Genomic DNA, 18982 nt, shown 5'->3' with positions numbered 1-18982 from the left:
TCTCACTAGCCTCTAGGCAACATCTGTTTTAATTTTGGGTTTGTGGTTAAGAGTTGCAGCCCTTGAACTTGCGTCTGTAAGCTTTCCCACGATAACTGAGACTGATTCTTTTCCAACATAGATATAAATGATGCAGAGCTCCACCAAGGCAAGTTTTGGTGACAAACTAGGGGTACTGAATTTGCCACAGGTATCCCAGGCTGGAGACCTCTCATTCTGTCAGCTCCTTCACAGAAAAGATCTTTTAGCCTCTTACACAACTTAAGCTTTCCTCTAGAGTGTTAGGGGAGTTCTCAAATACTGTCAGTTTTTGACCTATTGACAAAAGGACTTGCCCACTCTAAGCTCTGAAGCACCCTCTCCCTCCATGTTGGTTCTTAAAACCTCTCCCAAATGGCTAAAGCATTTTGTTGATAGGATAGAAGTTACAGCCTCTCTGAAACAAACAGCACTGGCTTTCCTGAATCTATCTGTCCTTCACCTGCTCTGCTCTGTCTTCATTAGTTTCCTGAGCTGCTGATGCCTTAGGACGTAGCAAGCTGATATTGGCTCAAGAAATACAGAAAGCACTGACCTTTGCAACTTGGGGAAATGGTGATACGCATTAGCTCTTCTTCTGTCTTTTGTTGAACTCCTTCTGTTGTACTGCTTGCCCCATACACCTCTTTTGAGTGTTATTTTTCTCCCATGAGTGTACTGGAGCTGTAGCACTGGTGGGGCAAAAGTTTAGGCTTATGGGTACTCCTTTTACATTTTTGTTATGCTCTGAATAAACCAATCAAAGTTAGCTGAGGAGGTCATTTCAGCATGCCATATCCATTCTCAGAGGCTTTAGTTTCATGATTTTCCATTGGTGATAGTTTTCAGCGCAATCCTTGTTAATACGAGTTTTTCAGCGTGTAGGATTCCTGTTGTCAGAGTAATTTTTTTAAAACAGTATTACTACCAGAGCTTGAAAATTCCTTGCTTTTTTAATGGGCCCACCATATGGCTGTACATTTGGGAACATTTTTTTACAGCCTCTGTGTGGCAGGGAATGGGCCTAACTCAATTTTTGTTGAATACGGTGTAAATTTACAATGTTATGTAAATGATATCCAATAACAACAACATGTGTGGCATTGGGTAACTTGTTCAGGTGTTTTGAGAACTGTTTGAAAAACATGTCATATGTTTAGCATAGTAAGTTTCAACTGCTCCTTTGGAGCCATAAATAGTTCTTTTAATTACTTACTTTTTAAAATCCTACTGTCATCAGCCGTATTGGGCTATTACAGGAATTCTCAAATACATGGCTTTCCTTGTCTAGCATAAATTCATGTTCATTTGACCTCCTTAAAACTGTTAAAGGTTATACTTACATTAACAGTAATTCTTTCTTTGGGAGGGTTTCAGGATCACATTACTTTTTATAAGCTTTATTTCAGTTAGTGTATGAAAGCACTAAGAAGTAATTTGCATAACACCCTGAGTTAAGTGTCTGTTTAAATTAACACTGTACTATACTGAAATGTCTTTCCCCATAAGACAAACTGTAAAGGCTTTTCTGTTAGTTTTGCCATTTCAGCAAAATGGGTTTAAATAAATATGATTTTCAGGCATGATCTTACCTACCTTCATTTGGTTTGAAAGTATTTTTAAAAGCTGAATACATCCTGTAAAATTTTCTGTCTTATGTTACATACACGATGGAATTAAATTTAACTCCATTAGGTTTAACGCTCATTTCTCATTTCAGTTACCTAAGGACAAAATCAGGTATGTCAGGAAACTGGGGAAGTATTTCTCTGTGCCAGTTTCATCCCACCTACATAATGTGAACACAGTAGTACAATATGAACTACACATAGTAGTTCTACACCAAGCTTGTATCTATTCAGATTGATAAGTGGTTTCTCTGCATTTTGTTCTTCATTTAATCCTTAATCTTATTTCTACTATGAAAGTATATTTTAACTCTTTGAATGTAGAGATGAGAGTGAAAATAGTCAGGTTTTTCTGTATCTGCATTATAATTTATCACTTTAATCCAGTGAACTGTGGTCTACCACATTTTTCTGTCAGGGTTCAGTAAAACACATGCAGAAGCACAGAATTATGGAGGGTTTTTTAGCTTGTTTTATTTCAGTTTTAATATAATTAATAATTCTGCTACCAAAACCCTTCTTTCCTCCTTTTCCAGGCATTTCAGATAGTAGTCATCAGTCATCTTTCATACCAATTTTATGTTTGGACAGGTACATGTCTATGACTTGCAGAGGCAGGGACATAGGCCTTCTGGTTCATAAGTCTAGCTGAAGTTCCCTGTGAACTTCCTGCACTACATTTATTGTACTTTGTGATGTCCTGAAACATTCAGTCCCTAACTAAGATGCTTTTTCCAAATTCAGCCTTTTTTTATTGTTGTTGGTTCAAAGTACTTTTAACTAAAGCAGCACAAACATTTGCCTGTTTTGCAAGACGTTATCACTGATGAATAGCAAGTGAGTAAAACTGGACTACAAGCACATAGCTGAACATTAATACCAGTGAATACAAACTGCATACAAGTGCGTGCTTATATCTAGGCTATGCTACCCAGAAACAGGAAATAATTTCCAAAGATGAATGTGTTAGTTAGTTAGTTTTTTATTGTACTCTGTTTCCCATTTAATATGCATAAAACATTATCCCACAGCTTACGTACCCATACACATGGCAAACATATAGGAAATGTCACTTGTGAAATGTGATTGATAGGAGTTAGTAAAATTTTATTGTAAATGTTAAAAAAACTCATAATTACTAGTAGAATGTATCTATCTTGGGAATAGTGTTTGGGGGGGTTCCCCCATGTTATTGGTTGCTGGCTCGCTCTTTAGCGCACATTTTATATATACATCTTGGAAGAAGAAATAGTATGTAAGGCAAATAAAATAGTCAGTTCCAGGAAGACTATATTGTTTTGCCTGACAATAAACATTCTAAAGAAAAACAGGTATGAACTAGGACCCTTTGCACACAGAAGTCAATGTCAGTTCCTCCTCGTCAAACTGACCTTTCTGCTTTCTTCATTGATTCTGAGCAGACTGCTTGCAAATGCAAACAGTGAAACCAAGCTCACAGCATGTCTTTGTCAATTGTCATGGCTATATGCTGACCTATAGAAATCACTGCAATCATCTTAAAAGACAAGCCAATTATAAAAAATTAGAATACTGTAGTCAAATTCATACTGCCACTTATTGTTTGTCTGTTTCCTGAATACTCCTTTGTTTTCCATTGGATTTAACTTAGGCAGCCTTAAACCTGTGAGGCTGAAATCTTTTCACTGCCTTATAAATAAAAGTGGGAAAGGGAAGAAGGGAGATTACTGTGAGAAGTGTGCACTCTCACATTCTGCCTTTTACTTCCCTTTTTCCTGCTTTTTCAATAGTCATCTGCATTAACTATTTCTTCACCAATGAAACACTGTCATTGCAACTGCAGTGCCTACTGCGTGCACCGCTTGCCTCCCACCCAGGAGACCTTGCTTTCTGTAATACCTATTGCACACAAAGTGAACCAGCTACAAAAGGCAGCTTTATTCAGCCCACATCTTTCCAGGCAGGCAGGTCTTGCCCATAACAGGGAATACATCAAAGAGCTGTGTAGCCACTGCAGCAGCGAGAGGCCCAGTATTTATCCTCCCAGGGAGCAGATGGGTTCTCCCCGGTGCTATGTATCTACCTCTTAGCATGAGAATGGCTGGGACATGCCGTGGGTAACCACTGACTTTTTCCGTTTTGTACAAGTTGTTCATATGAGCAAGAAAGCTTAAGTTCTCACTGGCAAGGCAGCATCTTCTGCCATAGGAACAGTGTAATTGGAGGGAGGTATGCTTAGGGGCAACAAGCAAACAAGAGTACATACAGCAGCCCAGTACCTAGTGTTAGTTAGTGACCCAAGTCAAAAGAAAGGTAGCAAGGATTCCTAAACAAGGTAATGTGATGCTCAAGTTACAAAGATCTGGTCTTTACAATGGCTGGAAATCAAACTGTTCAGCCTTTGTGGGCAGATTAATGAAAACAGTATTTTTATTCTTGGAGTGATAGGCACCTCAGTACAGTATAGACGAACTTTAGGGGGAAATTGAAATAGTTAAATAAAATCTTGATTGCAGTAACTATAGGGCATCTTCTCTTTTAGGAACCGTAGTTGCTCAGTAAATGTTAGTTGAGGATCTGCTCAGGTGGACAGGCAAGAATGAAAGGAAAAACAGTAACAAAAAGTCATATTTCAGTGTCTGTTCATCGTGTAATGCAGCTGCAAAGGCATCATATTCACATCCTTGTTTGTCTTAGTGAATAATAAATAATAATCAAATGACATGGAGATAATGAAGAAATATCAGATGATGTAATTCTTCCTTAATCTTAGAACACTTTTCCATTTCTAGTATTTTGAATTTGTGCTCTTCCTTTCTATACCCAGTTCTTTTTGAACAGTGCTAGTGTGAATGTTCATGCTACATTTGTTTATATAATATGCTTTTATGTTTATTTGCTTATATAACACACTTCTTTCAGAAGATATTTTGTATACAATAAAGTAATTCATTACACATACATACTAAAATAAACAAGAGTGTAAAGCTGCAGTATAACAAAATAACAATCAGCATAGATTGCATTCACAGGACATTAGCCAGACCTTTTACATATAAGTGAGATGCATGGAAGTGAAGTACTAGCCTAAGTCACAAGCAGTACAACATATACCATCCCTTGCACATGGATTTTTCTGGCTCCCCATCCCTACAATTGGTGTGGATGGATTGCACACATAAATAGCCTAGATTTTCTTTTTCCCCAGGAAATAAGTAAGATGACTTGCAAATCTTTGCCAGGATAAGCAAACTGTGCATACACCTGCCTCACCACAAGTAGTGAATGAATTCCTTGTTTTGCTTTGCTTGCATGCATGGCTTTTGCTTTCCCTATAAAATTGTCTTTATCTCAACTCATGAGTTTTCTCATATTTACCCTTCCAGTTCTCTCCCACATCCCACTGGAGGGGAGTGTGCAAGAGGTGTGGTGTTTCATTGCTGGCTGGGGTTAAACCATAACAGGCTGATTAGCTGGCTTTTGGATAATTGTTTTTTTCAGCTGATTAGAAGCTACTCGTTATCACAATATTCCTATTTCTCATAGTGAGAAAATGAGGAGAAAAAGCAATGGAATTTATCTTTTTCCCCTAATTTTGACTGCTTCAAAGCATGTAATTTTGCAGCATGTTCAGTACTTAGCAGGTTTCTTTCATGTCCCTGTTTTTAGGTTGTGCTGTGGATGGTCATCCAACCCCAAATATCACGTGGCTTTACTCTGGTAAGCCATTCAGTCTGCGGCATCGCCTCCTTGCAGCAGGACAGGTTCTTCAGATACTCAATGTTAGTGATGCTCCAGATGGTGAATTCAGCTGCCTTGCTCAGAATGAGGCTGGGCTGCTTACACAAAAAACATCCCTGTCTATACAAGGTAACTTAACAGTTTCAGTGAAGCCCTTGCCATGGACTTCCCTGCACTGCCTTTCTCACCTTAGATTTCTTCTCTCTGAAGCCAGGACTATTGTATGCAGCAGGAAATAGATGTTTTGATGTTTTACTGTCATTAATATATATTTGCATGACTACCAGGTACCTTAGAGTCTCTTAGGTTTTATTTTACCAAAGTCATACCTGGTATTTCTGGCCTGCTGAGCATAAAACATACCATATTGATTCAAGATATGCTTATGCTTGTTGAGTCTGTACAATTTGCTTGTCCAGAAATTCAAGATAAAAATGTCATAATTTGAACCCCTAAAATTAAAAAGCCTCTGTGTTCATCTGCTAAAGTAACTATTTCACAGTATTGTCTTGCTTGAAAAGCCTTCACCTGTAAAAATGGTGCAACTGTTATGTTTACTGTAGAAATAAGTTGAAGGTGATAAAGCCACAGAACAGAGCAGTGTAAATAGGTTGGAACAGAAAATGCATCTTTCATGGCTCCAATTATCAGGGGTGAAGGATGATGATTTTGTCATAAAATTGTGTTGCAACTCCCTCATTCATCTTCAGGATGGATGATCTGTATGATCTACCTGGTGAGAAACACACTGTTGCAAGATCACAGAATCACAGATACTGCTGGTAACTGCAATTAACCACATCTTCACTAAATCACATCCCTTTAAAACTATAATGTCCTGCAACACTGGCTTCTGGCTTCACTTAACTGCTCCACCACATCATTCACTTTCCATGCCTGATGCTTCTAAGCACAAAAAAACTGGCGCATTTTTTACATGAAAGACAGTGGCTTACACCATCTGGAATTCTGTTCCATCTTGTTCATTGTCTGACGCCTTGTAGGCATAGGTAGCTCCCCTTCATGTGAGTCCAAATATTTAATCATAGAATCATAGAATAGTTAGGGTTGGAAAGGACCTTAAGATCATCTAGTTCCAACACCCCTGCCATGGGCAGGGACACCTCACACTAAACCGTCTCACCCAAGGCTTTGTCCAGCCTGGCCTTGAACACTGCCAGGGATGGAGCATTCACAACCTCCCTGGGCAACCGATTCCAGTGCCTCACCACCCTAACAGGAAAGAATTTCCTACTTATATCCAATCTAAACTTCCCCTGTGTAAGTTTTAACCCATTACCCTTTGTCCTGTCACTACAGTCCCTGATGAAGAGTCTGTCTCCAGCATCCCTATAGGCCCCCTTCAGATACTGGAAGGCTGCTATGAGGTCTCCACGCAGCCTTCTCTTCTCCAAGCTGAACAGCCCCGACTTTCTCAGCCTCTAACTCTCTTTTTTAAAGGCCTCCTGATGGCAGTTTTAGAGTGTTAACATGCCTCCTCCACATTTTTTGGCAGAATACCAGTGGTCAGTGGACAAGCTGATGGCTTGCTCAGCTTCCTGCGGCCACAAAGGCATACAGCTGCCCCAGCTGAGGTGCTTACTGGATGGGGCTGAAGTCAACATATCCTACTGCAAAGAGAAGCCCAAGCCAGCCCTGCAGCCCATCGCATGCAACAGGAGAGATTGCCCTTCGCGGTTTGTTTCATGTTAAAACGTCATACATGCTTTTAAGATGTGCTTGAAGAGTTCTTTGAACTGGGTATGATGCCCTTGCATCCTCTCTGGTGCCTGTCTGGAGGAAAGTCATGGCTAAAAGGGAATATATGAGTGCGTAATCTAATCAGTTGGGAATTTGTAGGAGCATTTGTGGAAAACTGACAGTAGATGGTAGAAAGAGAGTTTATCCCTTCACTAATTAGGTTAGAAAAAAATAGAGAGCCTATTGTCTACTCTTTATTAGCAAAGTTCACAGCTTGAGTTGTCTTGGGTGATTCCAGCCTCAGCCTATGTTGCATGTGAATATCATGCCTATTCTGGGCTGCATACATGTGGGTATTGTACGGTCACATCTTTTTTGCTTTCCACCTGGCTTCATACCAGTTTATCCCAACCATATAGCAGACAAGAAACTAGATTTAGGAGCTATTCTGGTGCTTTATTCTGAGTTCTCATGGTGCCTGAACATCAATATGGGCAGGACTACAGCTGCAGCTGCAAAGAATTTCCTTAGCAGAGTGGAATATATTTTGTAAAATGAGCACATCCCGTCAGATCTAGCGGGCATGAAGCACGGTCAGACTGAGTTTTGCCTCATTTTTGAGATTGCTAGCTTGTGGTTTCCTTGGGATTTTGACTCTCTGCCACTGTAATCCCCTGGCTTTCAGTTACTGTTTAACACAATGGAGCCAGGACAGCTTGAAAGACTTATAACTATACTTTAGGTCTTCCTCTGATCCTCTCTCCATGCAGAACACTTTCCTTCTTTGATACCCTTTGGTGCAAAGAAAAATACATCCTGAATGCCAATCCATAGAGTCAGTGTAGTGTTATACTCCCTACATGTTAAAAATGTCCTACTTCTACAATTCGATGGCTCCTTAGGTGAGATGTGTAAACATGCTTTTACATATTTTTCTGGTTTTTTACTCCCTCCTCTCCCTTATTTCCACTGGTGACGTGGTGTGTTTCAGTATACAAGCACTTAAGAGTAGTCAGGATCTCAAGAGAAACTTGGTACAACTTCAACAATGATTTGGGACTCACATTAAAAAAAGTTTAAGCTAAGGCAAGGAAAGGCTAAGTAACCCAATGAAAAGTGGCCAGATTTACCATCCTTGCTGTGTCTCAAGTATATGGCAGGGCTCTGTTTGATTACCTTTAAAAATATATCCTACCCCTCTTTTCAGGCAAGTGTTTTCTGAGCTGCCAGCTGAGTCATAAGGTGGAAACCAAAAGAGATTTGATGAAATATGAAACACGCTCATTAGCAGCAGTTTTCCTTGGTGATGGCAGTAAATTCCATGTGAATGGTTTATGTCTTTTTATACCTTCCCTGAGCTGTAATGCAGCCCACAATCCTTCCTCAGCTCCTCAGAAACTGGTGAGGTGTAAGCTTGGAAATAAAAATTGATTGAAATGCAGAGCAGAGCTTTATGAGGGATGCAGAAATTTCAGATTCCACCTCACCAAACTGCATGAAAATAGCAGCAGTGTTTTTGTTTTCCATACTGGGAATGTGTTCGTTTATATACTTGTTTCTGTGACCATGGGAGTTAATCACCTGCAGAAGACTGAGAAATAGTAATGGATGCCTCTCCATGGGACTGGAAACCACCTATTGCCTATTTTGTAAAGCGATCATAAACATTACTGGTGAGAGATGTGCCAGGAACTATTTTCCTCCTAGTAACACACAAATCTTGTTGAATATCCTGAAACTTAATGAAGCAAACTGCTGACTTAACCATAAAACTCTTCGTGAAACTGAAGATCAGTTATTATTAATTAACCAGTTGCATCCTTCCTGTTCCTACCTACCACCTTCCCAAACCCAACTGTATGAGTGTTTCACTTCATGATCCTTAAAGAGACAAAATGCATTCTCCATCTTTGTAAGAGTTTGGATCTGGACTATTATTTTCTGCTGTTACAGGCTTTTACTAGTTAGACTGGGGTTTTTTAAACCCCAGCTCATAGAGCTCATTGAGCCTTAGCCTCAGATGGCACATGCATGGACCAAGCTCAAGAGAAAAAAGAAAGGTGTCTTTTGTCACTTAGCTCACTGTGCACCAGCCCCATCCCTGAGCGACCTTCAGGCATTTCTGGATTATCCTAGCTGTAGGGGCATAACAAAGCAGGCAGATGCCAGCAGGACCCAGCAGGCTTTTGGCTATTCTATCAGAAGCAAGTTCAAAGCGGCCTGTGAGCTACTCCAGCGACTTTACGGACATAGTTTTCTGTGCTAAGGCGTGTAAATGGGCAAGTCAGTGCTGGCATTGTGACTGTAGCCTGTGGCAGAGGCCTCTGTGGCACACTGGTGTAAAAGCAGCCATGCCCAGCTCCTGTGCCTGAGCTAGGAGTACTTACTCAGCCTTTACAAACAGCCTTAAGGGCTAGAAAATAAATTCTGTGCCCAAAGAGCCTTGAGGGATAGTGTAATTAAAAATGCACTCTTCTCAGCTTTCATCCTCTGAGCACTTTCCAGTGACTACTATGGGAGGCTGAGGTACTCAGCACTTTGCAGGACTGCACCCTAAATGAACCAGCCATTGTTGCCTTTCTTTGGTCTAATAAATACAGATCTGTTGACATCAGTGATCCCACAAATGATAACATGTATCTGCTCCCTGACCTATTTTCCTTTCTCTCACAGATGGATGGTAACGTCATGGTCTCCTTGCACACAGAGCTGCGGTGGAGGCATCCAGATTCGGCGAGTGACGTGTCAGCGCCTGACAGTGAAAGGCAACTCTGTCCCAATGTCAAATGAGGCTTGTGCCCAGGCATCAAAGCGCCCTGTGGACACGCAGAATTGTAACAGGCAGCCCTGCGTTGAGTGGTTTGCCTCCTCCTGGGGCCAGGTAAGGAACAAGCCAGGAGTTCAAGGACAGCCTCAACAGTGTGGACTAGAAAAAGACAGAAAATGAGAGGAGTGATTTTCACCCTGGTATCTTTAGCTTACAGCCTGCAGGCTTTTCAGGAGGCAACTAAACTAGTCAGCTATTTCAGCTCCATGTCTGATGCATGGCATGCTTGGATTTCTGTAGCTTCCCACAGTCCCTAGAAATGCTGCTTGTAAACAGGACTTTTACTGGAAATCACTGTATCATCCCCAGTGGAAAGGTTTGAAACTCCTCTTTATAGTGACAGGTGACACATCTGCGAAACAGCCTTCTCCAAGTCTTAACTTCCCTTATCACCTAGTGAGTGTTCAGTTTTGGCTGGCAGGAATCAAGACTGATTACTGTGATAGGTTAGGGGCAGGGGGCTGTACAATGACCCAGTTTTACAAAATTGCTGATGTTGCCTGAGAATGCTGAAGAAGTGGGACCTTTCTTGATTCGCTTTATGATGAACAGCAGAATGGAGGGCTAACTGCATATTCAGGCTATTTCATGCTGGTTTGTAGATATTCAAATTTTCTCCTTGCAGCTTCATACATTGATCAGATGTTAAAAAGCTTCACTCCATAAATACCAAGTGTTATTAATTATTTAGAGTTGTTAAGTATTTAGAGTTAAATAACTTTATTGTGGGAATCCACAGAAGAGTTATGTCTTTGTCTCTCTGTGAGCTATGAGACTTCCTGAAAAGATGCTTGTCAATATGTTATCAGTTATAGCCTGGGACCAGTTATTACTATGTGCTTTCCTCCCTTCCTCTTCACTCCAGCTTGACTGCGCCATGTGTGAAAGCTGATGAGTCCACTACAGTCCAGACTAAGGGGTAGAAACTCACAGATTTTAGCCCAGAGATTTCCAGAACGGTGATTCACATGGGGCTATAGCATTCCAGGTTGAATGAGAGACAGGGTTAAATTCACAGAAGCCAATTTTACTTGAGGTTACACCGGATACCAATACTACTTTAACGTCACTTCTGGTGAAAGAAAGGTTTTTGAAGGGAAGAAGAAAAGCAGTTTGTCAAATCAAAAGTAGTTGTACATCTACCTGAAATGATGAGTCAGGTAAAGGTATAGAAGCAAGACTTCTTGCCTTGCAAGAAGAGGCTAAGAAATAATTACCCAGACTAATAACTGTAAGTCTCAACATACAGCAAGCTACCATGAAACATTTTGCCTCCTTTTCTAATAAGCATGTGTAAATTTGGAAACAATGGCAAATGCTATATCATTTTATTAGAGGTTAGAGTTATGATAGTTTGTTATTAATAATCACATGCATTCTATATTTGTTTGGGCTAATATACACAACATATTGCACTGCATCAGGATCTTTTACAATGTTAGAAAGTGTCTTCAGCTAGTAGAACTTGATATGTTCACTACTTGAAAATAGCTTCATTTCACTCTTACCTGTGTATACTGGAAGTTTTTCCCATGAAAGGTGAATGAATTATTGTATTATATTTATGAGTAAAGCTTGGAATTATCCTTTTACATGAAAGAAGCAAATTATTTCATTCCCTGTAGAATTCCAGGTAAGGACCGGATTATCCTTTCAAAAAGCCAGTTACGTCATCCTTATTTTGCAGATCATTATGGGCTAAATTGTTCCCCATGACAGTATACTCATCTGAGACAATTAGAGAGGTCTGAGTCAATTTCTGAGACCTAGCCCCTGCATTGTAATGTAATATTTCTTCTTCCTAGCTAACAAAAAAAAAAAAAACAAGCCCCAAATGATTCTGTACAGCTCCATGTCCAAGCCAGAAGACTGCTGTTTAACTACAGTTAGGAACGTATCAGACTCAATGGATCAATGACCTTCTTGTAGCATCATAGGGTATCAGGTCTAAGTTTCTCAGGTTTACTGACCAACTTTCCCAACTCACAGAGAAAATAAATGGACAACCTACCCTACCCCACCCCCCCTTCTATAATTAATTCCTTTCCTTCATTTAATGTTAGTGTCATCTTGATCTCTGTTATGTAATCCCACATAACGTTGTACAACTGGTGACTCAGTCTTGCTGGTGATGAAGGATATAGCCTCTGCAGATACAAAAGTACTCTGCATACTCCGGTGAAAGACATTTCCATACACCCTGTTCAATGAGGGGGTAGACTGGGAGCATCTGGAAATCTGGCAGTAACTCTCTGACGGCAACTACTTCTCTCTCCCAGTTCTCAGGGAGGGAAGAAACATCAGCAGAAAGGGAGAATTATGTGAGGAGTGCATACGAAATAGGGCTCCCACTTATGGGAGAAGAAGATGTATCAGCATTCCCCTCCTGGCAAAAATTCCTCCCTCACATTGAAGTCCCTTTCTTCAACCCTCAGTCTGTTCTTGACTATAATTTCCAGACACTTAGGAAAAACAAAAAACAAAAACAACAAAAACCAAACAAACAAACGAAAACAACAACACAACACAACCAACTTTCTCCTAACGGTTGATATAATTCTAAAAGGACACAAGTACATGCTTCATACCTATAGCTAATTATCATTTAATTGAAGGAGAGGATTAGAAGAGTTAAACAGTAACATGTGCTTAATAAGCTTGAATAGATTAGGGTGACCTCAGTACTGTAGCAAGCTTGCAGATCTGCTGTGTTTGTCATGCTTGCTGTTTTGATTATTATCCTGCAATGCTTTTAAATTATTAAATGTAATGGAATATGGCCTTGGTTCAGTGTGTTCTTAGTTATTAACTTTTTGCCCATAAATTGTGATAGTACAAGCTGCAAAATGCACAATAAAAGGAATGCATTGAGATTTCCTACATGAATCATAGCCTCTTGGCTAATGACATGGAAGTATTTTATCTGTCCTAACAGATGTATTTAAGATTGAATTATTGAAAAAGAGAGGTAATAAGTCTACAGAGCAGATCTAGAAATGCAATTTTAATGCTGCTGGAGGAGAGTGAGGTAGGGCATAAGATGACTGGGTGCTCAGCTTTCAAAGCCTGCAGAGTTGCAGGAAGTGTTCCAAAGCTTAATGGCAGTACGCAATTTATTTCACAAGCAGTCCCACAAAAGGGGAACATGTCCTGCCTTTTACCTCCTTTAAGTGATTTTTCTGTTTTCTTAGTGTAACGGACCTTGCATTGGACCACGACTGGCTGTACAGCACAGACAGGTGTTTTGCCAGACCAAAGATGGGACTTCTGTGTCATCTGATCAATGCAGTTCCTTACCAAGGTAGGACAGGTATCCCTTATGTCTGAAACAACTATCCTTTGCAGAAATGTTGGATGAACTAGTGGCTTAACTGGCAACTTTTGGGTTTCCCTTATGGAACAAAGAGGTCGTGCTGCAACCCATACAGTTACATGGTACAAATCTCACCAGGCTTAACCCTAGGCTTCACTATTTGTTCATACGAGCCCCAGAAAAAAAAACACTAGTTGGCCAGCGAATGGAAAGTTTTCTACACATGCTAAATCTAACTGAAAGGCTGTGTTCTACCTTCTTAAGCTGCCATTCTTCTTCTCACTTATTTAAACACCGTAACTGGGGGAAAAAAGGGACTCCACAGCTTTTGTTTTCCTGCAGATAAACTCCACAGTCAATATTGTAAAGACATATTTACATATAAATCATGCCTGATCATGACTGCAAATTAATAGAATTGGCTCTTTAGCTCCCAGTCATGTATTTTCATTATCTGTGTGAAAAACAGGTGGGAACTACGTATGCTTATGCATCATCTGTGAGACGACATAGAAGGGAAAAAGAAGGTTTCAGAGAATTGGTTTTGTTCCCACTGGCTGCAAAGCCATGAAAAGGTTACAAAGCCCTGCTGGGTCTTACTGATCACCACTTCACTCATTGCATCTTTTCAGTGGTTTGGTGCTTCATGGAGAGGACATTTCATCCAAATCCTTAAACAGTTCAGATGGTCATTTAACTCCAGTAGTGCTATATTAGTGCATGCCTGCTGAGGGTATGGTCCTTGACTGCAGTTACAAACTGCTTTTCAGCGCACTGGAGTTGCCCTCACCCCATAAAGACCTGACCCATATGGTGCTCTGAGTGAACTACTTTTGAGATAGGCAAGGTTTGCTGTCCCCAGAACTTGCATGGCACCTGGAGTGGTGTGCATTTGCTCCCTGAGCAGCATGGTGACAGTCCACCCCTCTCTCCCCTTGCCCATAGGCCGTTGAGCACTCAGAACTGCTGGACCGACTTGTGTGGTGTGCACTGGAGGGTCAGCCTGTGGACTGTCTGCACAGCTACATGTGGAAACTACGGCTTCCAGTCCCGGCGTGTCGACTGCGTGCATATCCGCACCAACAAGCCCGTGATGGAGCATCACTGCTCTTGGAGGCCACGGCCAGCCAACTGGCAGCGCTGCAACATTACACCCTGTGAAAATGGTACTTTGCTGAGAGGAGGGGAGCCACTGCGGCAAGGAGGGGAGGAAAGAAGGCAGAGCTGTCTCTCAGAAATGCAGCACTGGACATATAGCTGGGCATCCTGCGGTACCTCCAGCCCAAACATGTGCAAAATGCAGTGTCCAAAACTCAGTGCTGCAGCAGGGAATGGTGCCTATTGTGGTTTGTTGGTGATGGTGCTAGTGCTGGGATTACATCCCCTTGCTAATAGCATGTGCAATGGCTGGTGCAGTCTTAACTTTCCGTTGATGGTACAGACAGAAATAAATGCATGAATCACAGACAGGCTGCTGGCTATAGCTAAAATACAGTAAGTCTAAATCCAATGGCTAGGTTGATGATGGGAATTCCTGGAGTTGAGGCTCCTTGCTCTCAGGTGACAAGCAACTAACTGGGCCTGCCAAAAGACTAGATAAGTTACAAATATATTTTTTAAGGCAAAAAAGGACAGATAGTGTGCCTGTTTGGAAGCTATGCCCCTCTATGGCAGTGCCTGCTTGGGAAACACCAGACAGCACAAGTTTAAATTGCTATCTTCTCATTTGCCCTGTCTCCCACTTCACTGGCTGATTTTGATGGGCAGATCCCATCCTCAAGCACACAAGCCAGCTGCTGTGCAGTCATCAGAGAAGTAGCAGCAGAACCCGCCTGTGCATGCCTGCAGCCATGCCAGCTCTGAGGCTCCATCTCAGTAGAGACAAAGCAGACTCCACAGGTCCAAACATGTGAGCTGAGTTTGGGGTGCCCTAATGGAAGTGGAAGGGCTGAGGGAGCTTACAAGTACTAAACATGACCCTTGCTGTCACTGCATCCTCTTCCTGCTATATATAAATGTCCTGTGATGATCCCCTTTCCAGCCTTAGCATGGGAAGTGGGACTCCCTCCGGCAACAACACCCACAAGGTCTTGCAGGGATGGTGGACAGTTTTCCAGTCTGGAGCTCCAAGGCAGGAGGCTGTGGGCCTCCACAATTGTTGAAATAACACCAGGACCAAAGTCCTAGGGGAGCTCAAAAAGTGTGTTAAGATCCCCATCCCAAGCTGTGCTCCGGAATGCACTTGTAGCAAACACACTACAACACCTGCTCAGCTGAGGTAACACTCCCACACACTGTCACTTCAAGTGTAAAAGGCTGGCCAAAGTGCCTTTGAGCTACTCTGTTTAACTGGGTTTCCAGTTTTGTTCACTACTTCTTCTCTGGTCTAACAACTGTTCTAAAGCCTTGCTAAAATGCTGGTGGGTGACAAACTGACAATGTTAGAGCAGCCTCAGAAGCCCTCTCCCCAGGTCTCTGTAAGCGAAGGCTCCCACCACATTCTCCTTTGAGCCTTTGGCCACTTGAAGTCCTGCTCAGCAAGTGAAATTCATGCTCATAGTGAGACTTCCCAACACAAAGCTGGCTTGGTGACCCTCTTGGCCACCCCGGGAAATGTTTTCAGGTAAGAAATCTTTCTTTCATTGTTTCATCACCGTTTCTCCTTTTTGTTTCCCCTTTGGCAGTGGAGTGCAGAGACACCACAAGGTACTGCGAGAAAGTGAAGCAGCTCAAACTCTGCCAGCTCACTCAGTTCAAGTCACGTTGCTGTGGGACTTGTGGAAAAGCTTGAAGACAAAAGCAGTGGAAATGGAGGAACAAGGGGATCACAGACTTTGCTTCAATGATGCAAGGACTTTTACAGAAAGTATAAATAGAATGGAATTCTTTTTTTCATTTTATTTATTTATTTCCCTAAAAGAAAAAGGAAAAAAAAAAAAAAGAAAAGAAAACCTTTTACCAAATCACTGTTCACAAGTTTTCCCTTCTATGAATCTGGGAAATCCTGCAGTGAAACATGATCGTGAGGGTAGACCACAAAGAGTCAGCGAGTCTCATGCCACCAGCAATGGGCCTGGGAGAAGTGGGGCTACCCCATAATCCATGTACATGCCTGGAGAAACACTAGCAGACAGATGGGGAAATGGATCAGTATAAAAACTTCACATTGGACCACCACAATATGCATCAGATGCCCAAACAGCTAGACAGGTCATGGGCTACTGCAGGAAAAAGAAAAAAGAGAGAAAAAAGGCAAAACTAAACATTGAGCTATGGGCTCTATAGATATTTCATCTATCTTAGATACTTCATCTATCTTAGATGACTTTGAGAGCATAAGCATATGATTTTGCTTTATAAATCTGTTACAGATGAGATCAGATTCCTTTCTGTCTTTCTAAATCCCTTCCTCCTCATGCCAGGCCTTCAGACCTTTTCAGTGGGAGATCCTGGTACCTTTGAGGACCTGGTGCCTGGGGAAGTTGAAAACAGTGTGCAATGTGAACCTGAAGTACACCAGGTGGTGCGTGCAAGAGAGGATTAGGGATAGGAGGGTTGCCCTCAGAACAGAGGTGGGGTAATGGTGATAATTATAGGAGATAAAGTATGATCTACTATTGGCGGACTGTAGTACAAACCTGAAAATGCTGTCCTGTAGAGAGCACAGGCAGGAAAGATAGAAATTGTCTGTGGTAACAGGAGCTACTTCTCATACTGCATCCTACTAACACTTGAAAAGAGAGGAGTACTAGTTCCCAGTGTTCAGATGCTTTCAAACCTCAGATTTTGGTTTCATGGTGACATGAAATTTCTCTCTCCTGGCAGACAAGCAAGCAGTAGGAAAGAAGTAGAAAAGAGATGTATTCTGATTCCTTGTCGTTATTCCTGCTCAGCAGAAACAGAACAGATTTATCATCAGGCCCAGAGGACTAACACAAATAATTTTTAACAAACTTGCTTCCCTCCAGTTGCCTTCCACACAAAACAGGTGTTATAAAGCAGCACATCTTTAAGCCCATGTATAACACTCTGCAGATACAATCTAAAAAAGTATAAAACCCACAGCATGATTTTGCTTGCTGTCTTTCCCCCTGGCCAACTGCAGTAGTTATTCAACCAGTGATATATTTCATGCTTCAAGTTCTTGGGCCCTCTCTGCTCTGCTCAGAATAGGGCCCTAAAATTAGAAGATCTGCAAAGTACAGCATTTGTGCATTGTGAAACTTTAAAGGAGATCTATCTGGACCTGAGGCTTTGGTTCAACACCATCTCCAAATTAAAGGCTTGTCTGTGCCTCTCCTGTCACCCCCAGTGGGGCGCATGCCTTGTGGTATGTTAGTGAAATGCTGTTTGAGTACTGCTGTGTTACAGCTTCCATAACACGTAGATTTTTCAGCAAAGCTTGGAGTCTGCTTTTGAGGTCAGTGCAAGGTTCATGACATTAAACTGTCTCAAGTTGGGTTACTTCAAAACACATCTGGCAGTGAATGCTTTTATTACAAATGGGTCTTCAAGAAATAGTGTTGCTAAGCATCAGTGTAAGTTGTTATTTAATAAAAGAAGAATGTCTTTCTATGTATGTAAATGTATATCTTTCTGTATATTTATTAGGATTTCTTTTATAAAAAGTGCAATATTAATAATTGTACATTATTTTGTGCAGAAAAAACTATTTGGGATTTTTTTTTTTTATCTCCCTAGAATTTTGTTCCTCTATAATCAACAGTAATAGCATACTTCTCTTAGTTTTAATAGCATATGCATTTAATTGGGGATCTGCTTCACTGTGCACAGAGTGCTTTATGGACTATGACATGAGGAAGGGATGGTGCTTTTAGCTTGTGAAATAATAGTTATGCATAGAATGAAGGACAGTTCCTTAATAATAATAATAACAACGATGATGATGATGTGGCTATTTCTAGTACAGTAGTCAAAAAAAGCAGTACAGGGAAGTATTTTAATTTGTTTAATAGCAAAACATATTCAGATACTCACATGTTTGAATAACAGCTGTGCAATAACTCACAGGATAAACACAAAGGATTAGACCCGGAGGGACCACTATTTTGTCTCTGCACAGTGTAGATTTATTTACACGTCTGTCCTCTTAATTGTGAGTTGGCAGCATCTCACTAAGGATTGCTGGGTATTTTATGAAAGGATGCTTTCCTCCTCTAAAAAGAAAACAAAACTACAAACTTGTATTTATGTAACTTTTTATACAAGTAATGCAAGTTACTTATTTTACTACTGCTGTCTGACATGTTATTAATCTTAAAAACAAAAGCCAAACAAAGTAGCAAAGCTGTTGAAATACTCTGTCCTTACTCTCTATTATGATAACAGCACGCAGCTGTTACACAAAGTACAAATGATCTACCTGCCTTGGGGAAAGAGGACATCTTAATTTGTTTTTAAAAGTCTCCAGCCATTAAGATTCTGCATCCTGTCTTATGTATCTGTTTTAATTCTTTATTTGCCTTGCTTTACTCTTTTTTTGCTCATATCTTGCCTCTATTGCTCTTGCAGAAGTATAAAGCCACCACTGCTGGTCCTAGGATCATGAAGATCAGTAAAAGTATACTCCTGTCTTTCTATGCAGCAATACTTAAAGAGATCTTGTAATTCTCCTCAGCAGCCTATGGCATGAAGCAAACACTACTACTTCAGTCTTTCCTTATAGGATGCTTCTACCTTCATCAATGGATCTTCCAAATCCTTGAAGCATTAAGTGTATGTGTAGAAGGAAACCTAGTAATAGTCAGAACTACT

General features: G+C 41.0%; 1 protein-coding gene across 8 annotated transcripts in view; it reads left to right on the top strand.

Moving 5' to 3' along the window:
• Positions 1-18982, top strand: part of ADAMTSL1 (ADAMTS like 1) — a 176316-nt gene extending 157334 nt beyond the window's left edge. For 5 of the 8 annotated variants that reach the window (XM_065662870.1, XM_065662866.1, XM_065662867.1 and 2 more), the window contains 6 exons: positions 5295-5495; positions 6883-7063; positions 9741-9948; positions 13086-13195; positions 14153-14373; positions 15892-17286. In XM_065662870.1, the coding sequence (XP_065518942.1) occupies positions 5295-5495; positions 6883-7063; positions 9741-9948; positions 13086-13195; positions 14153-14373; positions 15892-15998 (1028 nt within the window). In that variant the 3' untranslated portion in view covers positions 15999-17286. Of the gene's footprint in view, positions 1-5294; positions 5496-6882; positions 7064-9740; positions 9949-13085; positions 13196-14152; positions 14374-15891; positions 17287-18739 lie in introns of those variants that run through there. The other 3 variants (XR_010608771.1, XM_065662869.1, XM_065662873.1) reach the window with 3 other exon arrangements.

Source organism: Lathamus discolor, chromosome Z, assembly GCF_037157495.1.
Source record: "Lathamus discolor isolate bLatDis1 chromosome Z, bLatDis1.hap1, whole genome shotgun sequence".
Taxonomy (NCBI): domain Eukaryota; kingdom Metazoa; phylum Chordata; class Aves; order Psittaciformes; family Psittacidae; genus Lathamus; species Lathamus discolor.
This window is presented reverse-complemented; position numbering and strand designations above follow the sequence as displayed.